The 19327-nt window shown below is 43.0% G+C and overlaps 1 protein-coding gene across 1 annotated transcript in view; it reads right to left on the bottom strand.

The window, feature by feature from the left end:
- Window positions 1-1435: 1435 nt before the first annotated feature.
- Window positions 1436-19327, bottom strand: part of FLT3 (fms related receptor tyrosine kinase 3) — a 210091-nt gene continuing 192199 nt past the window's right edge. The window contains exons 18-22 of the mRNA XM_088460269.1: window positions 10369-10491; window positions 8876-8987; window positions 8299-8398; window positions 6453-6558; window positions 1436-1672 (exon numbers count right to left, since the gene is read on the bottom strand). Coding sequence (XP_088316395.1) covers window positions 1646-1672; window positions 6453-6558; window positions 8299-8398; window positions 8876-8987; window positions 10369-10491 — 468 coding nt within the window. The 3' untranslated portion in view covers window positions 1436-1645. The remainder of the gene's footprint in view (window positions 1673-6452; window positions 6559-8298; window positions 8399-8875; window positions 8988-10368; window positions 10492-19327) is intronic.

Here is a 19327-nt window from a genome sequence, read left to right as displayed (position 1 = left end):
GGCAGATAAGTGAAGCACAACACAGCACAAACAGATAGGGAGGCAGGTAGGGGGTCTGTCCGATGAGCCCCGAACCTGAGGAGCCTAGTCTTCCATGTTTGCTCCCCCTGATGTTAAAAGCAAGCTATGAAACTGCACAGAAGAGGTCCCGTGTGCAATTCCCATGGGCCCCCTCCCCCTTGGAGAAAATCACTGAAGACTGCCACTGTTTAGCTTATTAACTTGGAACAAAACATGACGTTAGTTACATAAGTTGGTTGTCATGTCATTGGGGTTTTGTAGATTCAGATTGATACCCATGGGGCTAGCTACACTTGTAGGAGAGTAGACGAAGCTTGAGGCCATGATAATGCTTCTCCTCTTGCAGACCACTGCTATAGGTAGAGACTTAATGCAACTGAATACAGGACCGAAGCAAGTATCAGAATAACCTGAGATAGCAATATGGAAAAACTGGAACAGTCGTCCAATTCCCCCCCCCCCCCCCCCACAGCCACCCACTTATAGAAAACAAGTGTGCAGACTGACGCGATTGTGCAGTCACTCCCCCCCTGCTTTACCCCAATCACGCGTTACTCCCCCCACTGTGCCAACCTGGCTGCCTCCTCCCAGAAGGTGCAGCCAGATTGTTGGGAAGTATGCAATGGGGACACAGATGAGAGTGAGGCGACTCCGCCGGACCGGGTACTGGGGACTTTGGCCCCGATGTGTGACATTGGTGATATGTGTTTATGGAGTACTAGCTATAATAGATTTCTCTGATCTTTTCCACACTTAACAGCAACTACTGTACATTCAACTGTCACATTTGCTTTGGTGGTTTATGAAAAAACAGATAAAAATAAAGATGTACTACCACCTAGAAAAAGATTTAACTAAAGTGCCCCCTCCCCTTAGCTATAGCCCCAGCAGCTGCTCTAACCAGCCATTTCTACTAAGAGTCTCTCGGTCCGTCTTACAGCACTCGTCCAAAATAGGGGAGAGGTGTGAGCGGAAGGACAGCTCTCAAGCCCCCATTTAATGTCAGTCTATGTAAAATTATTTGGAATATATACAGGACTGCCACAGGCCACAGGCCACAGGCCACAGGCAGTCCTCTGAATCCAGCGGCACCAGGGTTTCTAACTAGCACAGAGGCCACCTAAGTAATACCTTTTATAGAAGTGGCAGTGCAGTTATAAAAAACAAATGTATCAACTTTTTTTTTTTTTACAATTTAACTGTATGTATCAAAAAGAATACTTAAAATACTCAAAATTTACAGATAGTGATAACAAAAATATATATAATACTCTGTTCTTATTAGATGTACAAATGTTTTAAAAGTTGCTACCATTATTATTGATAGTACATGACATTCATTTGCATTTTAGCTGACACACATACACTACAATATTGGCTGACGCATTGGTAATTTTCAGTCATATAGACCCAGCATTGTAGTGTGGCCCCAAGATCACTGTTCTGTCTTATGCGCTGTGGAAAATGCCGTCTGCCAATAATCCCGGTGGTGTGTTTATGGAGTCATCTGTCAGTCACAATGGATGGGGCCTCCACATCTGCGGGTAGGCTGGTCACACATTTAGATGTCTGGTAATAAGGCACCGTGTGTGGTTCCATTTAAATATATCTTATGCAGTGTCCATTAGATAGGAGCGTCTGATGACTTCACCTAAGTTAAAATGGAAATCTATTTAAAAAATAAATAATAAAAAACTAACCTTTGCCACAAAAACTGTTACAGGAAACACCCAGCACCAGTGTTTATTTCTCTTTCATCACTTTAGTTAAGAAGAGTTTTTTTATGTGATTGGCTTGTTGGTTTCCTAACAAACATAGGGCATGATTCAGGGGTGGATGCAATGGCAATGTTTTCCCAGTGGAGCGATTATTGGTGGTCTGCGTATGCATGTCAGTCACACTGCGCATTACCTTCGGCAATCGCAGCGAGGATTTAGATGCAGTGTGAATTGATAGTCAGGGAGTTTTGTGGGAAGAAACAAGTAATTGGCAGAACAAACGCCGGTGTGTCGTGACTGTTTTGGGTAGGGGCGCAAACTGCAATTGTGATCCCGTATGCAGTAAAAATGGCTCCAACGTTGCTTCCCCACATGTAAGTGACAGACTTGAGAAGCAGTCAGTGGTCAAAGCTTACAAAGCTTGATGGCTGCAACATTTGCATATTTTCACAAGTGCGCTGCATACGGAATCACAGCTGAGACGCCATTTACGCCCACCTATGAATCAGGCCCATAAATACTCTCCACACTGGTAGATTCATACATAAAAAATATTACCATGCTTTATCATTTAAGGTTTTTGTCCTGTTTCATATTCTCAAAGTTTTTTAGGGGTGGCCAGAGATGATGGATGGCTGATGCATGGGGGAGGATGCCAACATTTCAGGGTAGATTTACCAAAGCTTTTAAAACAGACAAGTGGTGGTGTTGCCCATAGCAACTAAGCAGGTTCTGTCTATCATTTTCTAGCAAGCATCTCGTGGGAGTGTCGAAGGTGTGTAGCCAGAGCTGCATTTTATGAGTCATGCGTACAGCGGGAAGATGCCTATTTCAGATGGATCTCTTACACCTGACATCGGGCACGTGTAAGTTCTGATTACGGTTGTTCTAGTGCAGGGGTTGGGAACTTTTTTTATGCCGAGGGCCATTTTTACATATATAACATTATTTGCAGTAACTGTGCAGGCCACGCCCCCTCTGCGTGATGTAACACGGGGTCGGGACCATAATCGCCGGTGATTACAGCAATGCCCAGAGCATCCTGAGGATGTAAGGGCCGCGGTGTGACTGTCTGAAGAGTCCTACGGATGCTCCAGGGGGCACTGCTGCATAGATTCTGACTGCAGGGTGCCATTCTAGGCACCCTGCTAGCCAGATGAGGCTAGCAGAAAAAAGCTTCGAGGGCCAGACCAAATGATTCCACAGGACTTATATGGCCCCTGGGCAGGAGGTTCCCCATCCTTGCTCTAGTGCATAGAAAAGTGGGGCAGTGCAGTGAGTATGCATTAGGGTGTGCATATAGACGCGGCATTCCATTTTGACATCCATCCACATTCCAACTGGTCCCACATATGGGACCTGCATGTGAATCAGGCACCAAAAATTCTAGATGCACCCTTACATTTAAATTTGCACCGATCTGCACTAGAAAGTCAGTTACTGAGCCCTTCTGCTACATATATGAAAATGGTGTTTCAGAAAATTATGACCTTGCTACCTGCCTGGTGAGAGAGTATATAGCCCTGTAGCAAATACATTATAATTCTCAATGCATGTTACAGTACATAAAAATGAATTAAAATATAACTTTTATTCCTTAGTTCATAAAAAAAAAAATTAGCATGTAACATAATAAACACCAAAATATTTAAAAGAAACAGAATGTTTCTAGACTTATGTTGGGCATACACGGCAAGATAAAATGTCTGTCAGACCGACAGACATTTTATCTGGCCGGCTGCCAGCCGCAGATGTCCGCGGCATACACTGTGAGAGAAATCTCACAGTGTATAGCCCGACATCTGCACTCCGCCCCCGGGGGAGGAGACATTTCCCAGGAAATGTCTGTCTGTCGGCCGCGCTGGGCATACACTGCCCGATGCGGTCGACAGTTACCGGGTAAATATCGCATTGGACGGGCATGCTGGACAATACAGCATGCCAGACCGAGCAATATTTAACCCTCGGTCAAACGCTACAATTATCGCGGCGATCTGCCGATATCGGGTGGATCGTCCCGATAATTGCAGCCTGTATGGCCAGCATTAGACAGAACATATATTGTGTTGACATAACAAATATAGGGGTCTATTTACTAAGCAGTGTTAAGAGATACAGTGAAAAGAAAGTGATGAGGTGCCAGCCAATCAGCTCCCAACTGTCATTTTTCAAACACAGCCTGTGAGATGACAGTTGGGAGCTGATTGGCTGGCACCTTATCATTTTCTTATCACTTTTCACTCTGTCTCCTAACACTGCTTAGTAAATAGACCCCAAAGAGTGTGTTTAAAACAAAGGGTTCCGCTGTGTATTTATTATGAATATAATCAATAAATATGTTTGTTCAGTTTATTGTTGTGTATTCCACCATATATACTTAGAATTTATTATTCTTTGAAATAGGAAAAAGGATATATTTTAATATTCAGGGTCATCATCCACTCACATTAGGAAGTGTGGTTAAATTCCTAAAAAGGTTTCTTTATTCTTCCTTCCTAATTGTTATTCCAAACAAGTCCTTTTATATCGTGACACACAAATATTATGAGGGGTGAAGTGATGCGTACCCTACTCACATGGTGTAAATGCTGTAACCTGCATATAATGGTTTCTTTTCGGATATCCCCCTGGAGTATCCTCGGGGTTAATTCCCATATGATGTTTCCTTGTTTCTAATAGAAATCCAAGGAGTTCTCAGGAATACCTGGTACCTATGTATCATGGGGAGCTCCCCGAGACTTGTTTGGAATAACAATTAGGAAGGAAGAATAAAGAAACCTTTTTAGGAATTTAACCACACTTCCTAATGTGAGTGGGGTACGCATCAATTATATGTGACTATTTGATAAGAACAACGCCATTCTGCATATGAACATTAATAGGAAAATTACACCAGACTATTAAGACATTTTTTTATCATTTGTTTTTGTTACATGTATCATATGGACAAAGTATGAAGATGTTCAGAATTCCAGATACAAAAGGATAACCAGCAAGATTTCCAATTTATGATAAGGATTAAGTACTATCCCAATACCTCGTGTTTTGTAATATTTTATATCCAGCGCCACTGGATGACACAATAATTTTGCTTCGTTACATAATATATTTCAGCATGAATGATAGATACAAATCATAGCACACATGCTATATCACTGAATATATGAACACCAGGCTGCATTGCTGTATATATAAAAATATGTTCTAAGCGCTCTTATGCTATAAATGAATAAATATGATGCTATCCTGTGAGAGATGGAAGCATATCATGATATGATGATTGGTATTTGTTAAGGGCAGAAAATAAATCAGCGTTTAGTCTGCCAGAGTCCGTGCAGACACACACAGTCTGTGTATAGAATCCTACTCCGAAACATTTGTTACTAAATATGTGGATATAATTGTGACACCATAATAAGAATCTAATGTGTAAATTTACAGTACTCAACCTGTGAGAAACGCAGTCATATGCTTATTAATTTATAGGACTTTTATGTCCATTACAAATATCAGATTACTAATATAAGAAAGGATTATTAACAGACAAAGGCCCTCATTCAGAGCCGTATGCTCTGAGCAGAGCGCACGCTCTGAATGAGGGCCGGGCTCCATTTTCATGGAGCGTCCTCCTGGACGCTCGTATAGCTGTGGGTCACCACCCACAGGCTATACGAGCGTGCATTTTGATGGCCACGATGGTCGTGACCATCGCGACCATCGAAATTGCGAGCCGGATCCTGCGGTTGAGGTTTTCAACCGCAAGCTCCGGAGTGATTTTGGCTCTATCAGAGCCAAAATCACTCCCACTGACATCACTAGTGATGTCAGTGGGCCGGCTTCTGACGGGAGGCGTTCCCGTGGGAACGCCCCCGTCAGGGAGGCACGCCCCCGGCACGCCCACCAAAGGGGGCGTGCTGTCAATCAACATTGACAGCACGCCCCCTTTGATCGGACACAACGAGCGAAGGAAAGTCCTTCGCTCGTCGTGTCTGGCGCATGCGCACGACGGAGCTCCCTCCGTCGTGCGCATGCTCAGTGCAGACCATCGACCCACTTGCGAGCGGACAGCCGCTCGCGAGTGGGTCTGAATCAGGCCCAAAGACTTGTGTATATGTAACTATTCATCGGACATATCTTATTAACACATAGGGAATAAAGGATTATTATTTGTCTTATACTTTATAGTGGATGATGACCCTGAATATTAAAATATATCCTTTTTCCTATTTCAAAGAATAATAAATTCTAAGAATATATGGTGGAATACACAACAATAAACTGAATAAGCATATTTATTGGTTATATTCATAATAAATACACAGCGGGACCCTTTGTTTTAAACACACTCTTTATTTGTTATGTCAACACACAATATAAGTTCTGTCAAGTCTAGAAACATTCTGTTTCTTTTAAATATTTTGCTGTTTATTACATGTTACATGCTATTTTTTTTAATGAACTAAGGAATAAAAGTTATATTTTAATTCTTTTTTGTGTGCCTCAAAAAATTATAACTTCTGTTTTTGCTCTTGACAATCTAGTGTATCTATAATTTTCAGTAGACTGCACCCCTAAAGAAATCAATATATTATATTAGCATTGGAATATAATCATTTATTGAATGATATGGGGTTTTTCAGTCATTGAAATAAATATTGCAGGACTGGTGCAGTAGCTGCATTCTCTTTTTCCATTGTATGTTACAGTACATACCTGAGCTTCTGTATTTGAGATCTGATATCCTAAGAAAGAGACCAGCTGTGAAAAAGATGGTCTTATCTTACAATCAAAGGCCCAGCAGGATTGCATCAGGAAATATCTGTCATGAAAGCAGATCTTACAATGAATATGAAGGGATGACTGAGAGGGAGCATTAAGAATACATAATTAGAACCAATTAACAAGGCTGGGATAGCTCACTGGTTACATGTCTGGAAATGAAGTGAAGAGTTTAGCCCAGCGGGGTTGGCTTGCCACCTACACACAATTACAATCAAAGCAGGTATGGTACAAGACTGGCAGAAATGTGGCATGTTTTGACATGGGACAATTTGCTAAATTGCTGGTGTCAGAACATTGATTGTGCTTAGGCAGGATCGGTATGAAATACCGCCCGACAGGTGAGTTTTTTAAGTATTACTAACTCTATTCCCCCCTAACCCTAACACCCCCCTTAGAGATGCCTAACCCTAACCTCCCCCCCAAGTACCTAACCCCCCCTGTAAGTGCCTAAACCTAACCCCCCCTTCCCCGCAGCCTAAACCTAAGTCTCCCAGGGGGGGTGCCTAACCCTAACCCCCCCAGGGGTGCCTAACACGAACCCCCCTTTCCCCTAGCCTAGCCCTCCCAGGGGGATGCCTAACCCTAAGTCCCCCCCTGGAGCCCTTAACCTTACCCTCCCCCCGCGGCTGTATGCACCCGGCGCCCAGCTTACCTTTGTTCGCTATGCCGGGCGGCGGGCTCCCGGCGTAGGTCTAATGACAGGATTTTGACACCTGTCATTAGTCCCCTGTTGGGATTGCACAGTCTGGAAGCCGGCGGTCGGCATTTCGACCATCGGCTTTCTGATTGCATCCCGTTTAGGCAAGCCTCCCAACTTTGCTCTTGAATAGGACAGGGGGCATGGTCACATTGTGATGGGGGTGTGACCATACTACAGAGGATATGTCTGGGACTTTTGAAGTGCTAGGCTGCTCCTGAAGTTATCTAGGAAGTGGGTGGTGAGGCCAAGGTGACAGTAGATGAGTGTAGGGATGGCCATCCAATAGTTCACCATCAATAGTCTCCATCTATGGTACCATCAGTACCTTACCTTTAACTACAGGAAACCATTGACAAATTCATTTATGGCATCACTACAGTGGGATACATGACCACAGCTGGCCAATCAGGGAAGGGGGCATGGCTAAGCATCATGCACTGGAAAAATACAACATTGCAATATATCTGCCATTGATGGTGGAGGAAAATCAAACCTCCACCTTTAATGGCAAAACCATCGACCATTGGCAGAAAACCAGCAGTGGTTAACCATCGATGACCGTTGACCATCCTTATATGATTGCCACACAAAGATGAATATGGTTGAAGAGAGTATGAGTGGACATTAAAGGAGGAGACAGAGGGCTTGTGGCGTGGAATACAGAAGGTGCAGCTAGTGGGGAGGACGTCTCCCATGCGGTCACCTTGCCAGTTGCCAGGACAAGGGGCATGGGAGAGAAGGACCCTCAAATGAGGGAGCAGTGGGGGAAGTGGTGATAGATAGGGAGACACCAATTTCAGTGATGGCTAGGACTTTAAGAGAGATGGAGATGATGTGGTGATGAATAGAGCAATTTAGTTATTATAGCCAGACCAGGCATGCAATCCAGAGGGCACAGAAGAGTGGGAGGGAAATGGTGTTTATCAGGGTTGATGGAGCACAGAGTGGGAACCAACTGGGCTATTAAGCAGGGATTTTATATGGTAGAAATATGGAGGTGGGTGTTATTATTGCAAAATATAGTATTCAAAACAAATATAGGACATAGCAATGTTTTTAAACTTCTCATACACTTACATTTCATCACTGGCATAGAACGGTTGGTCCATTTTAAATCCACTTTGTAAGAGCTTGTAAAACTTTGCATTGACCAACATGCCTGGGTATGGGTTCACCCCTTAAGAAAAGAAAGTGAAATATTATGAACTATATATATATATATATATATATATATATATATATATATATATATATATATACCGTGTTTTGGATCTGGATTAATCTTCATGTTTTGGCTTTGCAAAACCACCCTCATGTGTTTAGAATTTGTTTTTGGATCTGGATATTTTTATTAAAAAAGGATACGTTTTACAAAACAGCTAAAATCATGTAATTTTTACAATCCAAAACCCAAAATTTTGATTTAAAATCCAAATTCCAAACCGCTGGAAGCTCAGAACCGTGACTTGGATTTATACAGATCTCCTCAGGAGATTAGAACCGCGACTCGGATCACATCTCTCTCTCTCTCTTTCTCTCACTCTCTCTCTCTCTCTCTCACTCTCTCTCTCTCACTCTCTCTCTCACTCTCTCTCTACATATATACATGTATTTATTGTTTCAATAAAAATAATTACAGCACTGTATGTCATACCAAGAGAAAATATCTCCCAGAGTAATACGCCATAAGACCAAATGTCACTTTTGATGGTATATATTCCTTCAAATATACTCTCTGGAGCCATCCATTTAACTGGGAGACGAGCCTGGAGCAAGCAAACATAATACAAATTTAAACATGCAGGGAACAACCTATTCCACATATGTCTGCTGGACATTCAATGAAGACTGATTTAAAAAAAAATACAAATAAAATGCTGAAGTAGCACCGCATGTATCCTGTAGATGGTGCTGCCGATTTCCTTATTATTTAATAACAACATGTTGTAGTCTTGATGTTGTTTTCATAACATGAGTATAATATGTCTTTTATCCCCTTGTGGCCAATTATTCAGTTGCCATATTAGTCTGCCCAAGTGTACTGGTCAAACAGAGGGACTGATTCTGCATTGGATGAATCTCTGTGCACGGGTGCAAAGGATGAGGTTTGCATACAGTGCAGACACAGAAGCTAATTTATGCACAATTCATAGTCACTATTAGAGATGGACAATGATGGTCGATGGTTACTGACCATCAATGTTTTTCTTGCGATGGTAGTATTTTTACCATTTGATGTTTGTCGCCAGAAATGGTAATGATTCGATGGTGTCCCAATAGTAATCTTATTTTTTAAAATTCTGGGGGCTGCACTGCTCCTGGCTGCACTTGAGGAATGCAGATGAAATCCCATGGCAAATAAATATATATTTTTTAATCTTATACATTTTATATAGAGGAAGGTTGCATTCACAAAGCACACTGTCCCAGAAATATAAGCTCAATTGGCTAGATCTCTTAAATAGAGCAATAAAAGATATGCCTACTTTGAATTGTACATTCGTGCCCCTTGCCCTCCCCCCTTCCCTATCCCTTTCTTTTTTATGTATCCTTTTACCATTTTGTTGATAACTTCATAATAAAACATATATTTTGTTGATACATTTTTGTGCCTAAACATATAAGCATTAATGCAAAATGCGTTAGTTTGAAACGAAATGCTTGGAATAGTCTCATTGTGCTGCAGAGGTAGATATAAATGTTATTTTCTATTTCAAATGTTTTATTATATTCCTGTTTTGTTTTTTTTAATATCTGGTTTTCAGGGTACAAAAAGAGTGTGGGCGTATGGAATAAATGATCCAGTTCTCCCCTGCACCTCCTAGTAATAGTAATAATAATGTAAGGTGAGCTAGATGGAGTTTTCTTTATCTAATTATCCTAGGCATAAACTTGGAGAATTTAAGATGATCAATGATAAACAATTCTAAATAGACAAAATGGAAAAACGAGGTGTGCTCTCTACAGGAAGCCGACACAAATACAATACAGAGCCGCTCAACTTTTGTGCTTATGACGGCCCATTCTAAATCACTCACAATGGAAAGTACTTTGATAAAACCTTAGTAGGCACTGTATATAAAAATGGATATTTTAGGATTTTAAATAATCACAGTGAAAATGTGAAGGGATAAAAATTAAACTTACGTTGCCCTTAACCACATAGTTTGAATCATTCACAATATCTCTGGCAAGTCCAAAATCACATATTTTGGCCACTTTTTCATTGGTTACAAGTATATTTCTGGCTGCAAGGTCCCTGTGAATACACTAGAAAATGAAATGGTATTAGAAATATGTATTAATAACTGTTATTAGCAGCCCCATCTCCTGTTTCGTCTCTAATTAAGTCTTAAGCTGCATACACACACAACAATTTTTTTAATGAACGATTTTAGTAAACGATTTTTTCCCTTGAAAAAATTAACTAAAATCGTTTACTAAAGTTGTTCATTTACTAAATGTCATGAACGATTTTTATGAACTACAAACGATTTTTGCATATTCCCTTAATGAAAATCGTTGAGTTGACAAGTCTGACTGAACTACAAACTACAAACGACAAACTACAAACGTGAACGCGCATGAACGATAATCGTTCATCGTTTGACTCGATTTTTGCAAACGATTATCGTTAAACGACATCGTTTAACGATAATCATTAAAAAAATCGTTGTGTGTGTATGCAGCTTTACAGTTATGTCCCACTAAATATCATTTCTCGTCCTCCCTTATCCCTTTTCTAAATGTGTTTGTAAAACTCCTTCATAGCACAGAATTTAAAGAGACATTAAATAGCAATAGACTGTTTGTACTAAGCTGGTTATACATGGGTTACATGCTGCTCTCATCGTGTGGTGACTATAATCTACAGTTCTATACTAACCAGTAAAATATTTTTATATCCTACAGTCTATTTTTTAGGAGGTGCATCCTATTTATTTTGTGTTATAAGCTGCATTTGCTATAATGTTCTGAAATTACCTAAAACTAGAAGGGGAATAGGTAGAAGGAGAATTCAATTTTTCAATACATTTTCTTTTATATCATAGAAGCTGTAATGTGTACATCTAACCATCAGAGATATGTGACCAGATAGATTTTCCTCCCACTAACCTTCCCACAGATTGCACATTACCACAGCACTCACACCTAACTGCAATCCTACTGTAATCATTAATGACGTACAGTAGGATGCCGCAACTCTGATAGAGACAACATGTAATAGAAAATATATGGGTGGCCATTCAACCCGATAAATGAGATGACTCTCGGATAAACCTACAAAAAAGAAAAAAGCAGCACTGCTACAAGCACTATACACAAAATGATCAGGTTCAGCTTAAACATATATTCATTTATTAGTACAAATGCATACATAGATACAATCTTACATTCTATATAATAAAGTACTGGTAACTAAAAAAAAATCTATATAAAAATAGAATGCAAAAAAATCCAAATGCACTGTATAAATGGGAATCCTGATATACTGCTAAATTGTGCACTGTTGCAATAAGCAAGCTTATTTGTTGTATCAAAAGGATAATCCTGCCTGCTTTAGATACTCACAGTATGGAAGCTGATTCCGCCAAGCATGTTGACATTCATATTGTTGACAGTGATGAAAAGTAGACATGAATAAAACGTTGACAAACCGTTCCTGGTGGTGCAGTGGTGACTTACCTTGTTCGTCCGGTCTAGTAGCTCCAGCAGTGTCTTCCAGGTCGGGCAGTCAACTGACGGTGAGTTTCAGCTGATCCTGCGACGTTACCGGTGGTGAGTAATACTAACCTCTAATCCTAACCCTCCCCCGTACTAAACCGAACTCTCCACTCCCACAGCCTAATCCTAACCTCTCCTCCTGTAGTCTAAACCTAACTATCAGACCTCTGAGAATGTCGGTCTGCATTTCACATGACATTTCAGGTGTCGACATTGTGTACATGTTGACATTCTGCAGATGTTGACATATTCCATTTCGACATTTCAAAACTGATAGCCATGATTGCCCTTTACCATATACACCAACTGAAACTCCTTCCTATTCTGGAGAAGGCTTTCACTTTTATGCTGAGCAGGCAATCTAGTGGTTATCCACCAACTGGAAGTAGCTATGCGCCCAAGATACTTTGGCATCAACCTGGTCATAATGTCGACATGCTTGGTATGTGGACATTGACACTGTCGACACTGATGAAATGTTGCCTTGATTAGTCCCTGGTGGTCTAGTGGTGCCTTTCCTAGCATGTTGGGTCTGGCAGCTCCAGTGGTGTCTTCTGGGTCTGGTGATACCGTCCTGATGACTTACAGCAGATCCTTCAGTGCTTTTGGTGGTGAGTATGGTTTACCCTAACCTCTCCTGTAGCCTAACAATTACCATCCCCCTAGTGTCTAACATTAACCACCCCTCTGTAGCCTAGCCCTAACCCTCCACTGCCACAACCTAACTCTAACCCACCTTGCAGAATATCGACATTTCACATGTCAATATTGTGAACATGTTGACATTCTGCAGGTGCTGGCATGTTCGACATATCAATAATGTCGTCATCACAATTGTTGACATTGTTCTGTCAACATTATAAATGTTGACATTATGATTACATCCCCCTGTTATATGTAGCCTGCAAGTCTTTCTATAGTGGTTGCCTCAAAGACACAGACACTAGACTTGTGGGTAACCTGATGGGTTCTAAGATGGAATTGACTTCTAGTCTATATAAGCAGCCAGTGTAAATGGTCTGGAAATCTATCAATCTGCACCGTGAGAAATTCTTTCTACAGGTCCTACATGACTGACTATACATTGCACATTTCTCCACATTTATACCACACTGGCCGAGGAAATGCAGCTGACAGCTTCTGGGGGCAGGGCCGGGCTGTCAACATCATTTGGCCCGGCCACTGTCATGGCAAAATGATGCAATTCGCGAGTCCGCGAGATAAAGGGGGAGGGTTAAATAACGCAATTTGCTTCATTTTAGCCCCACCACTTTGTATGGACCAGCGAATTCCCGCATAATCTCCCCATCCAGCCTACTTCACTAGAAAGTGGACGGGTAGCGGGAGATCTGCCTACTCTTCTGGGGGTGTTGGGGACTACCAGAAAAATTGTGAGCCTCGCGCTACTTCCGGGAGAGTAGGTAAGTATGATTTACACTACACACGAGATGCTGTGAATATTTCATTTAGTTTCCCTTTAACAATAACATAATAATTTTCAAACTGTTTGGAAGTTCTGCTCATTTGAAGACATGGTAGGACTTCTACCCTATGTAATCTCTCTAAGGACATAACAGGACTTCTACCCTATGTAATCTCTCTAAGGACATAACAGGACTTCTACCCTATGTAATCTCTCCCAGGACATGCCACGACTTCTACCCTATGTAAACTCTCCAGGGCATGCCAGAACTTCTACCCTATGCAATCTCTCCCAGGACATGACAGGATTTCTACCCTATGTAATCTCTCCCAGGACATGCCAGGACTTCTACCCTATGTAATCTCTCCCAGGACATAACAGGACTTCTACCCTATGCAATCTCTCTAAGGACATAACAGGACTCTACCCTATGCAATCTCTCCCACGACATGACAGGATTTCTACCCTATGCAATCACTCCCACGACATGACAGGATTTCTACCCTATGTAATCTCACCGAGGACATGCCAGGACTTCTACACTATGTAATCTCTCTAAGGACATAACAGGACTTCTACCCTATGTAATCTCTCCCAGGACATGCCAGGACTTCTACCATATGTAATCTCTCCAGGGCATGCCAGAACTTCTACCCTATGTAATCTCTCTCAGGACATGCCAGGACCTACCCTATGCAATCTCTCCCACAACATGACAGGACTTCTACCCTATGTAATCTCTCCCAGGACATGCTAGGACTTCCACCCATTGAAATCTCTCCCAGGACATGCCAGGATTTCTACCCAATGCAATCTCTCACAGGACATGCCAGGACTTCTACCCTATGTAATCTCTCCCAAGACATGTCAGAATTTATACCCTATGCAATCTCTCTCAGGACATGACAGGACTTCTACCCTATGTAATCTCTCCCAGGACATGCTAGGACTTCTACCCTATGTAATCTCTCCCAGGACATGCCAGGACATCTACCCTATGTAATCTCTCCGAGGACATGCAAGGACTTCTACCCTATGCAATCTCTCCCACGACATGTCAGGACTTCTACCCTATGCAATCTCTTTCAGGACATGCCAGGACTTCTAACCTATGTAATCTCTCCCAGGACATGCTAGGACTTCTACCCTATGTAATCTCTCCCGTGACATGCTAGGACTTCTACCCTATGTAATCTCTCCCAGGACATAACAGGACTTCTACCCTATGCAATCTCTCTAAGGACATAACAGGACTCTACCCTATGCAATCTCTCCCAGGACATGACAGGATTTCTACCCTATGCAATCTCTCCCACGGCATGACAGGATTTCTACCCTATGTAATCTCACCGAGGACATGCCAGGACTTCTACCCTATGTAATCTCTCTAAGGACATAACAGGACTTCTACCCTATGTAATCTCTCCCAGGACATGCCAGGACTTCTACCCTATGTAATCTCTCCAGGGCATGCCAGAACTTCTACCCTATGCAATCTCTCCCAGGACATGACAGGATTTCTACCCTATGTAATCTCTCCCAGGACATGCCAGGACCTACCCTATGCAATCTCTCCCTGTCACGGCCAGGGTATTTCAGCATGGCGCTAGGCGAGTGTTACCTGTGAGGTCATTGTGGCGCGGGCTGTCTGGTGGCGGAGCTGGTGTCTGGTGGGGGGCTTTGGCTGCACGCGTTGTTGTGCCGGCCTGTGGTCACTCTGCGCTGGTAAGGCCTGGCGGCGTCTCCGTTCCATTTGGCATGGGCGCCGCCATCTTGCCTTCTGGCCATGTGATGCGGCTGGCCAATCCTGGTGAGTCACATGTTCCCTCCGGCCAGTAACAGCACGGCATGGGGTATTTAGGAAGGGTCAGTGCCTTCCTTCTTTGCCAGTGCAACGTGTATCTCAGCCTAGCTGAGAGGGAGTTCTCTGTGCTTATCCTGTTCCTGTGAATTCGCTGTCTGCCAGTCTGCCTGTCAGCTCCTAGCTCCCACTGGACTACCCCGCTACCTCCATCACCCTTGCCTATACCTGAGTGCCTGAGCCTGCTGACATCCTGCACTTCAGTTCACTACCTGCAAATCTGGCTTGATTATTTTCAGTTTCACTACCTGCACACCTGGACAGCTCTAATTGTTTCTACTTGGACATTAACCCTTTTGCTCCCACCACAGAACTCTTGTGCACATTTATATATTCCTGGACTTTTATTTACTGCCACATTATATGTCTACTCAAGCACTTATTAAAGATCCTAGTTTTATTTTCAAATCTGCTTCTGTGATCGCTCCTGCTACCACCCCGGGTCCACAAACAACCCAGAACATAACAGTTTGCACTGGCCACATGGAGCCGGCCACGGATCAGGAGTCAGGAGTGGATTTGTTCAGGTGCATTTCTGGTCGTTTAGAAAATCTGGAAAACATGCAGCATCAGATGGCTAAATTTCTGCAAGAGATGTCCAAGCGACAGGATAGTTTGCAAACTTCCTTTTCTACCCCTGAAGTACCAGCATCTACATCCGCATCAGCGTCTGGGAATACAGGAGGCAGATCATCTCCCCGCTTACATCTTCCTTTACCATGTAAATTTGACGGCAATCCTAAACTCTGCCGAGGATTCCTAAATCAGTGTGACATACAGTTTACCCTGCAGCCTGACAACTTTCTAACTGCAAGAACTAAAGTGGCTTATATAGTCTCTCTGTTATCCGGCCAGGCCTTGGAATGGGCTTCCCCACTCTGGGAGCGCTCAGATCCGCTGCTGGATAATTACGCAGGCTTTGTGTCATCCTTCAGGAGGATTTTCGATGAACCTGGGCGTACTGTATCAGCATCATCAAACATCATGACACTGAGACAAGGGGTTCATCCTGTCAGTCAATATGCCGTGCAATTTCAAATTTTAGCATCAGAGCTCAAATGGAATGAGGAAGCCCTCACCTCGGCCTTCTGGCATGGGTTGTCAGACCGACTAAAGGATGATCTAGTCACTCGAGAGCTTCCTGCTAATCTGAACGACATGATTTCGTTGTGTATCAAAGTTGACCTACGCTTCAGGGAACGTCAGGCTGGAAAAAACAGAACTGACCGGCAAAGGTCATTTACCCCCTCCATTTCTACCCGACCCATTCCTTCTCCTACTGAAGAGGAGCCTATGCAGGTGAATCATACACACCTCTCCAAAGAAGAACGTCAGAGAAGAATGCAAAAGAACCTCTGTCTGTACTGCGGAGAGTCCGGTCCCCTGCTGATCTCCTGCCCCCGTAAACCGGGAAATGCCAAATCCTAACTGACCCTGGAGACATCAAGTTAGGAGTTATGAACCCGTCTCCAAAAATTAAAGATTTCACGATTACCCTAGCCTTTGATCTTAAACCCAAACCTGTCTTTGCTACTGCTCTACTTGACTCGGGAGCAGCCGGAAATTTCATAACGTCTAGTTTCATAGATAAATTTCAGATTCCTTGTTTGTCTCTCAACCATGCCATCTCTCTGACTTCTATAGACGGATGTCCTCTAACTAACGGGATAGTCACCAAAGAGACTCAACCAGTATTGGTCCGAATTGGAGCACTTCATTCTGAGTCCTTAAAATTCCTGGTGATATCAGAGGCCTCTCAAGAAATGGTTCTTGGTCTACCCTGGTTACGTCAACATAATCCCAGGATTGATTGGAGTTCTATGCAGATTCTGTCATGGGGTATGGACTGTCAGAAATCCTGTCTTCCAAAAATTCGACCTGTGAGAAAGACAGTTCCATTAGTTTCTTCTGCCATTCCCAAGGAATATCAGATGTTCGCCGATGTGTTCTCTGAGCAACAAGCAAATATCTTACCCTCTCATAGGGAATGGGACTGTCCAATTGAATTGATACCTGATAAGATACCACCTCGTGGTCGTACCTATCCGCTGTCCTTGCCTGAGACTCAAGCCATGACCGAGTACATCCGGGACAACCTGGCAAAGGGGTTCATTCGCCCCTCTACTTCACCTGCCGGAGCTGGGTTTTTCTTCGTTGGCAAGAAGGACGGTGGTCTAAGACCATGTATCGATTATCGAGGCCTTAATGACATTACTGTAAAGAATCGATACCCTCTTCCCCTGATTACTGAGTTGTTTGATAGGGTCAAGGGCTCTGTCATTTTTTCTAAATTAGATCTGAGAGGGGCTTACAACCTCATTCGTATCCGAGCTGGCGATGAATGGAAGACCGCTTTTAATACCAGAGATGGACATTTTGAGTATTTAGTAATGCCTTTTGGATTGTGTAACGCCCCTGCTGTCTTTCAAAGTTTCATTAATGAGATTTTCCGGGATCTGTTATATGTTTCGGTTGTTGTCTATCTGGATGACATACTGATTTTTTCACCCTCTGTGGCTAAACATCAAGAACATGTTAAAGAAGTTCTGACCCATTTGAGAGAAAACCACCTTTACTGCAAACTGGAGAAGTGCGTCTTTGGAGTGCCCAGTGTACCTTTTCTTGGCTATGTAATATCTGGCTCCAGTTTAGAAATGGACCCAAAGAAGGTACAAGCAATTCTGGATTGGACCCGACCTCAGACACTGAAGGCCATCCAGAGATTGTTGGGCTTCGCCAATTATTATAGACGCTTCATTAAGGGATTTTCTACACTGCTGGCTCCCATTACAGCCTTGACCCACAAAGGTGCTAATCCTGCCCAATGGTCACCTGAGGCAGAGTCTGCCTTTCATCTTCTAAAACAGGCCTTTATCTCAGCACCAGTTCTTCGACAACCAGATCTGGACAGGCCTTTTTTGTTGGAAGTGGACGCATCATCTGAATCTGTGGGAGCAGTCTTGTCTCAACGTTATGAGGACAACCGAGTCCATCCGTGTGGGTTCTTTTCTAAAAAATTCTCACCTGCCGAAAGGAACTACGCCATAGGTGAGCAAGAACTACTAGCTGTAAAGTTGGCGTTGAAGGAATGGAGATATTTGCTAGAAGGCGCCAAGTTTCCATTTACTGTATTTACGGACCATAGAAATCTACTATTTCTCAAAAACTTCCAATGTGTGAGTCCTCGTTTGGCCCGCTGGGCAATATTATTTGCCAGATTTCAGTTCACCCTGACCTTCCGGTCTGGAGCACTTAATCAGAAGGCTGATGCCCTATCGAGATCTCTCCTCTGTGATGATCAATCTGAAAATCAAAGCAATACCCCTGTCTTGGAATCAAGAGTTTTTGCCTCATTACAAGTTCAGCCTCCTACGGGAAAATCATTTGTGGCCCCGGAATTAAGGAAGCAGCTTCTCACTTGGGCACATTCCTCTCGCTTCGCAGGGCACTCAGGCACTCGGAAGACCTTGGAGTTCCTGAAAAGACACTATTGGTGGCCTTCTATGAAGGCAGATATAATGGAGTTCATCTCTTCCTGCTCCTCCGGTGCCCAGCATAAATCATCACGACAAGCTCCAGCTGGGGAATTGCTTCCATTACTTACTCCATCACGTCCATGGACGCATCTCTCCATGGATTTCGTCACAGACCTGCCAGTCTCTCAAGGTTTCAACACTATCTGGGTTGTAATAGACCGATTTTCTAAGATGGTCCACTATATACTGTTGAAGAAGTTACCTTCTGCCCCTGACCTGGCACAGTTGTTTGTCCAACACATATTTAGTCTACATGGCCTTCCTGCTGAAATTGTCTCTGACCGTGGTGTGCAGTTTACTGCAAAATTCTGGAGGGCTTTGTGTTCTGTTCTTCAAGTGAAGTTAAACTTTTCCACGGCCTACCATCCACAAAGCAACGGCTCCACCGAGAGAGTTAATCAAGATCTAGAGACTTTCTTAAGATTTTTTATGTCATCTTCCCAGGACAATTGGGCTGCCTTGCTACCGTGGGCTGAGTTTGCACATAATGCTTCCTACCACTCGTCAACTAACCAAACGCCATTTCAGGTTGTATATGGCCTTCATCCTCGTGTTCCCGAA

This window comes from Taudactylus pleione, unplaced genomic scaffold (genome assembly GCF_031769625.1).
Source record: "Taudactylus pleione unplaced genomic scaffold, aTauple2 ptg000043l, whole genome shotgun sequence".
Taxonomy (NCBI): domain Eukaryota; kingdom Metazoa; phylum Chordata; class Amphibia; order Anura; family Myobatrachidae; genus Taudactylus; species Taudactylus pleione.
Note: the sequence above shows the minus strand (reverse complement) of the source record. Positions and strands in the feature narration are given on the sequence as shown.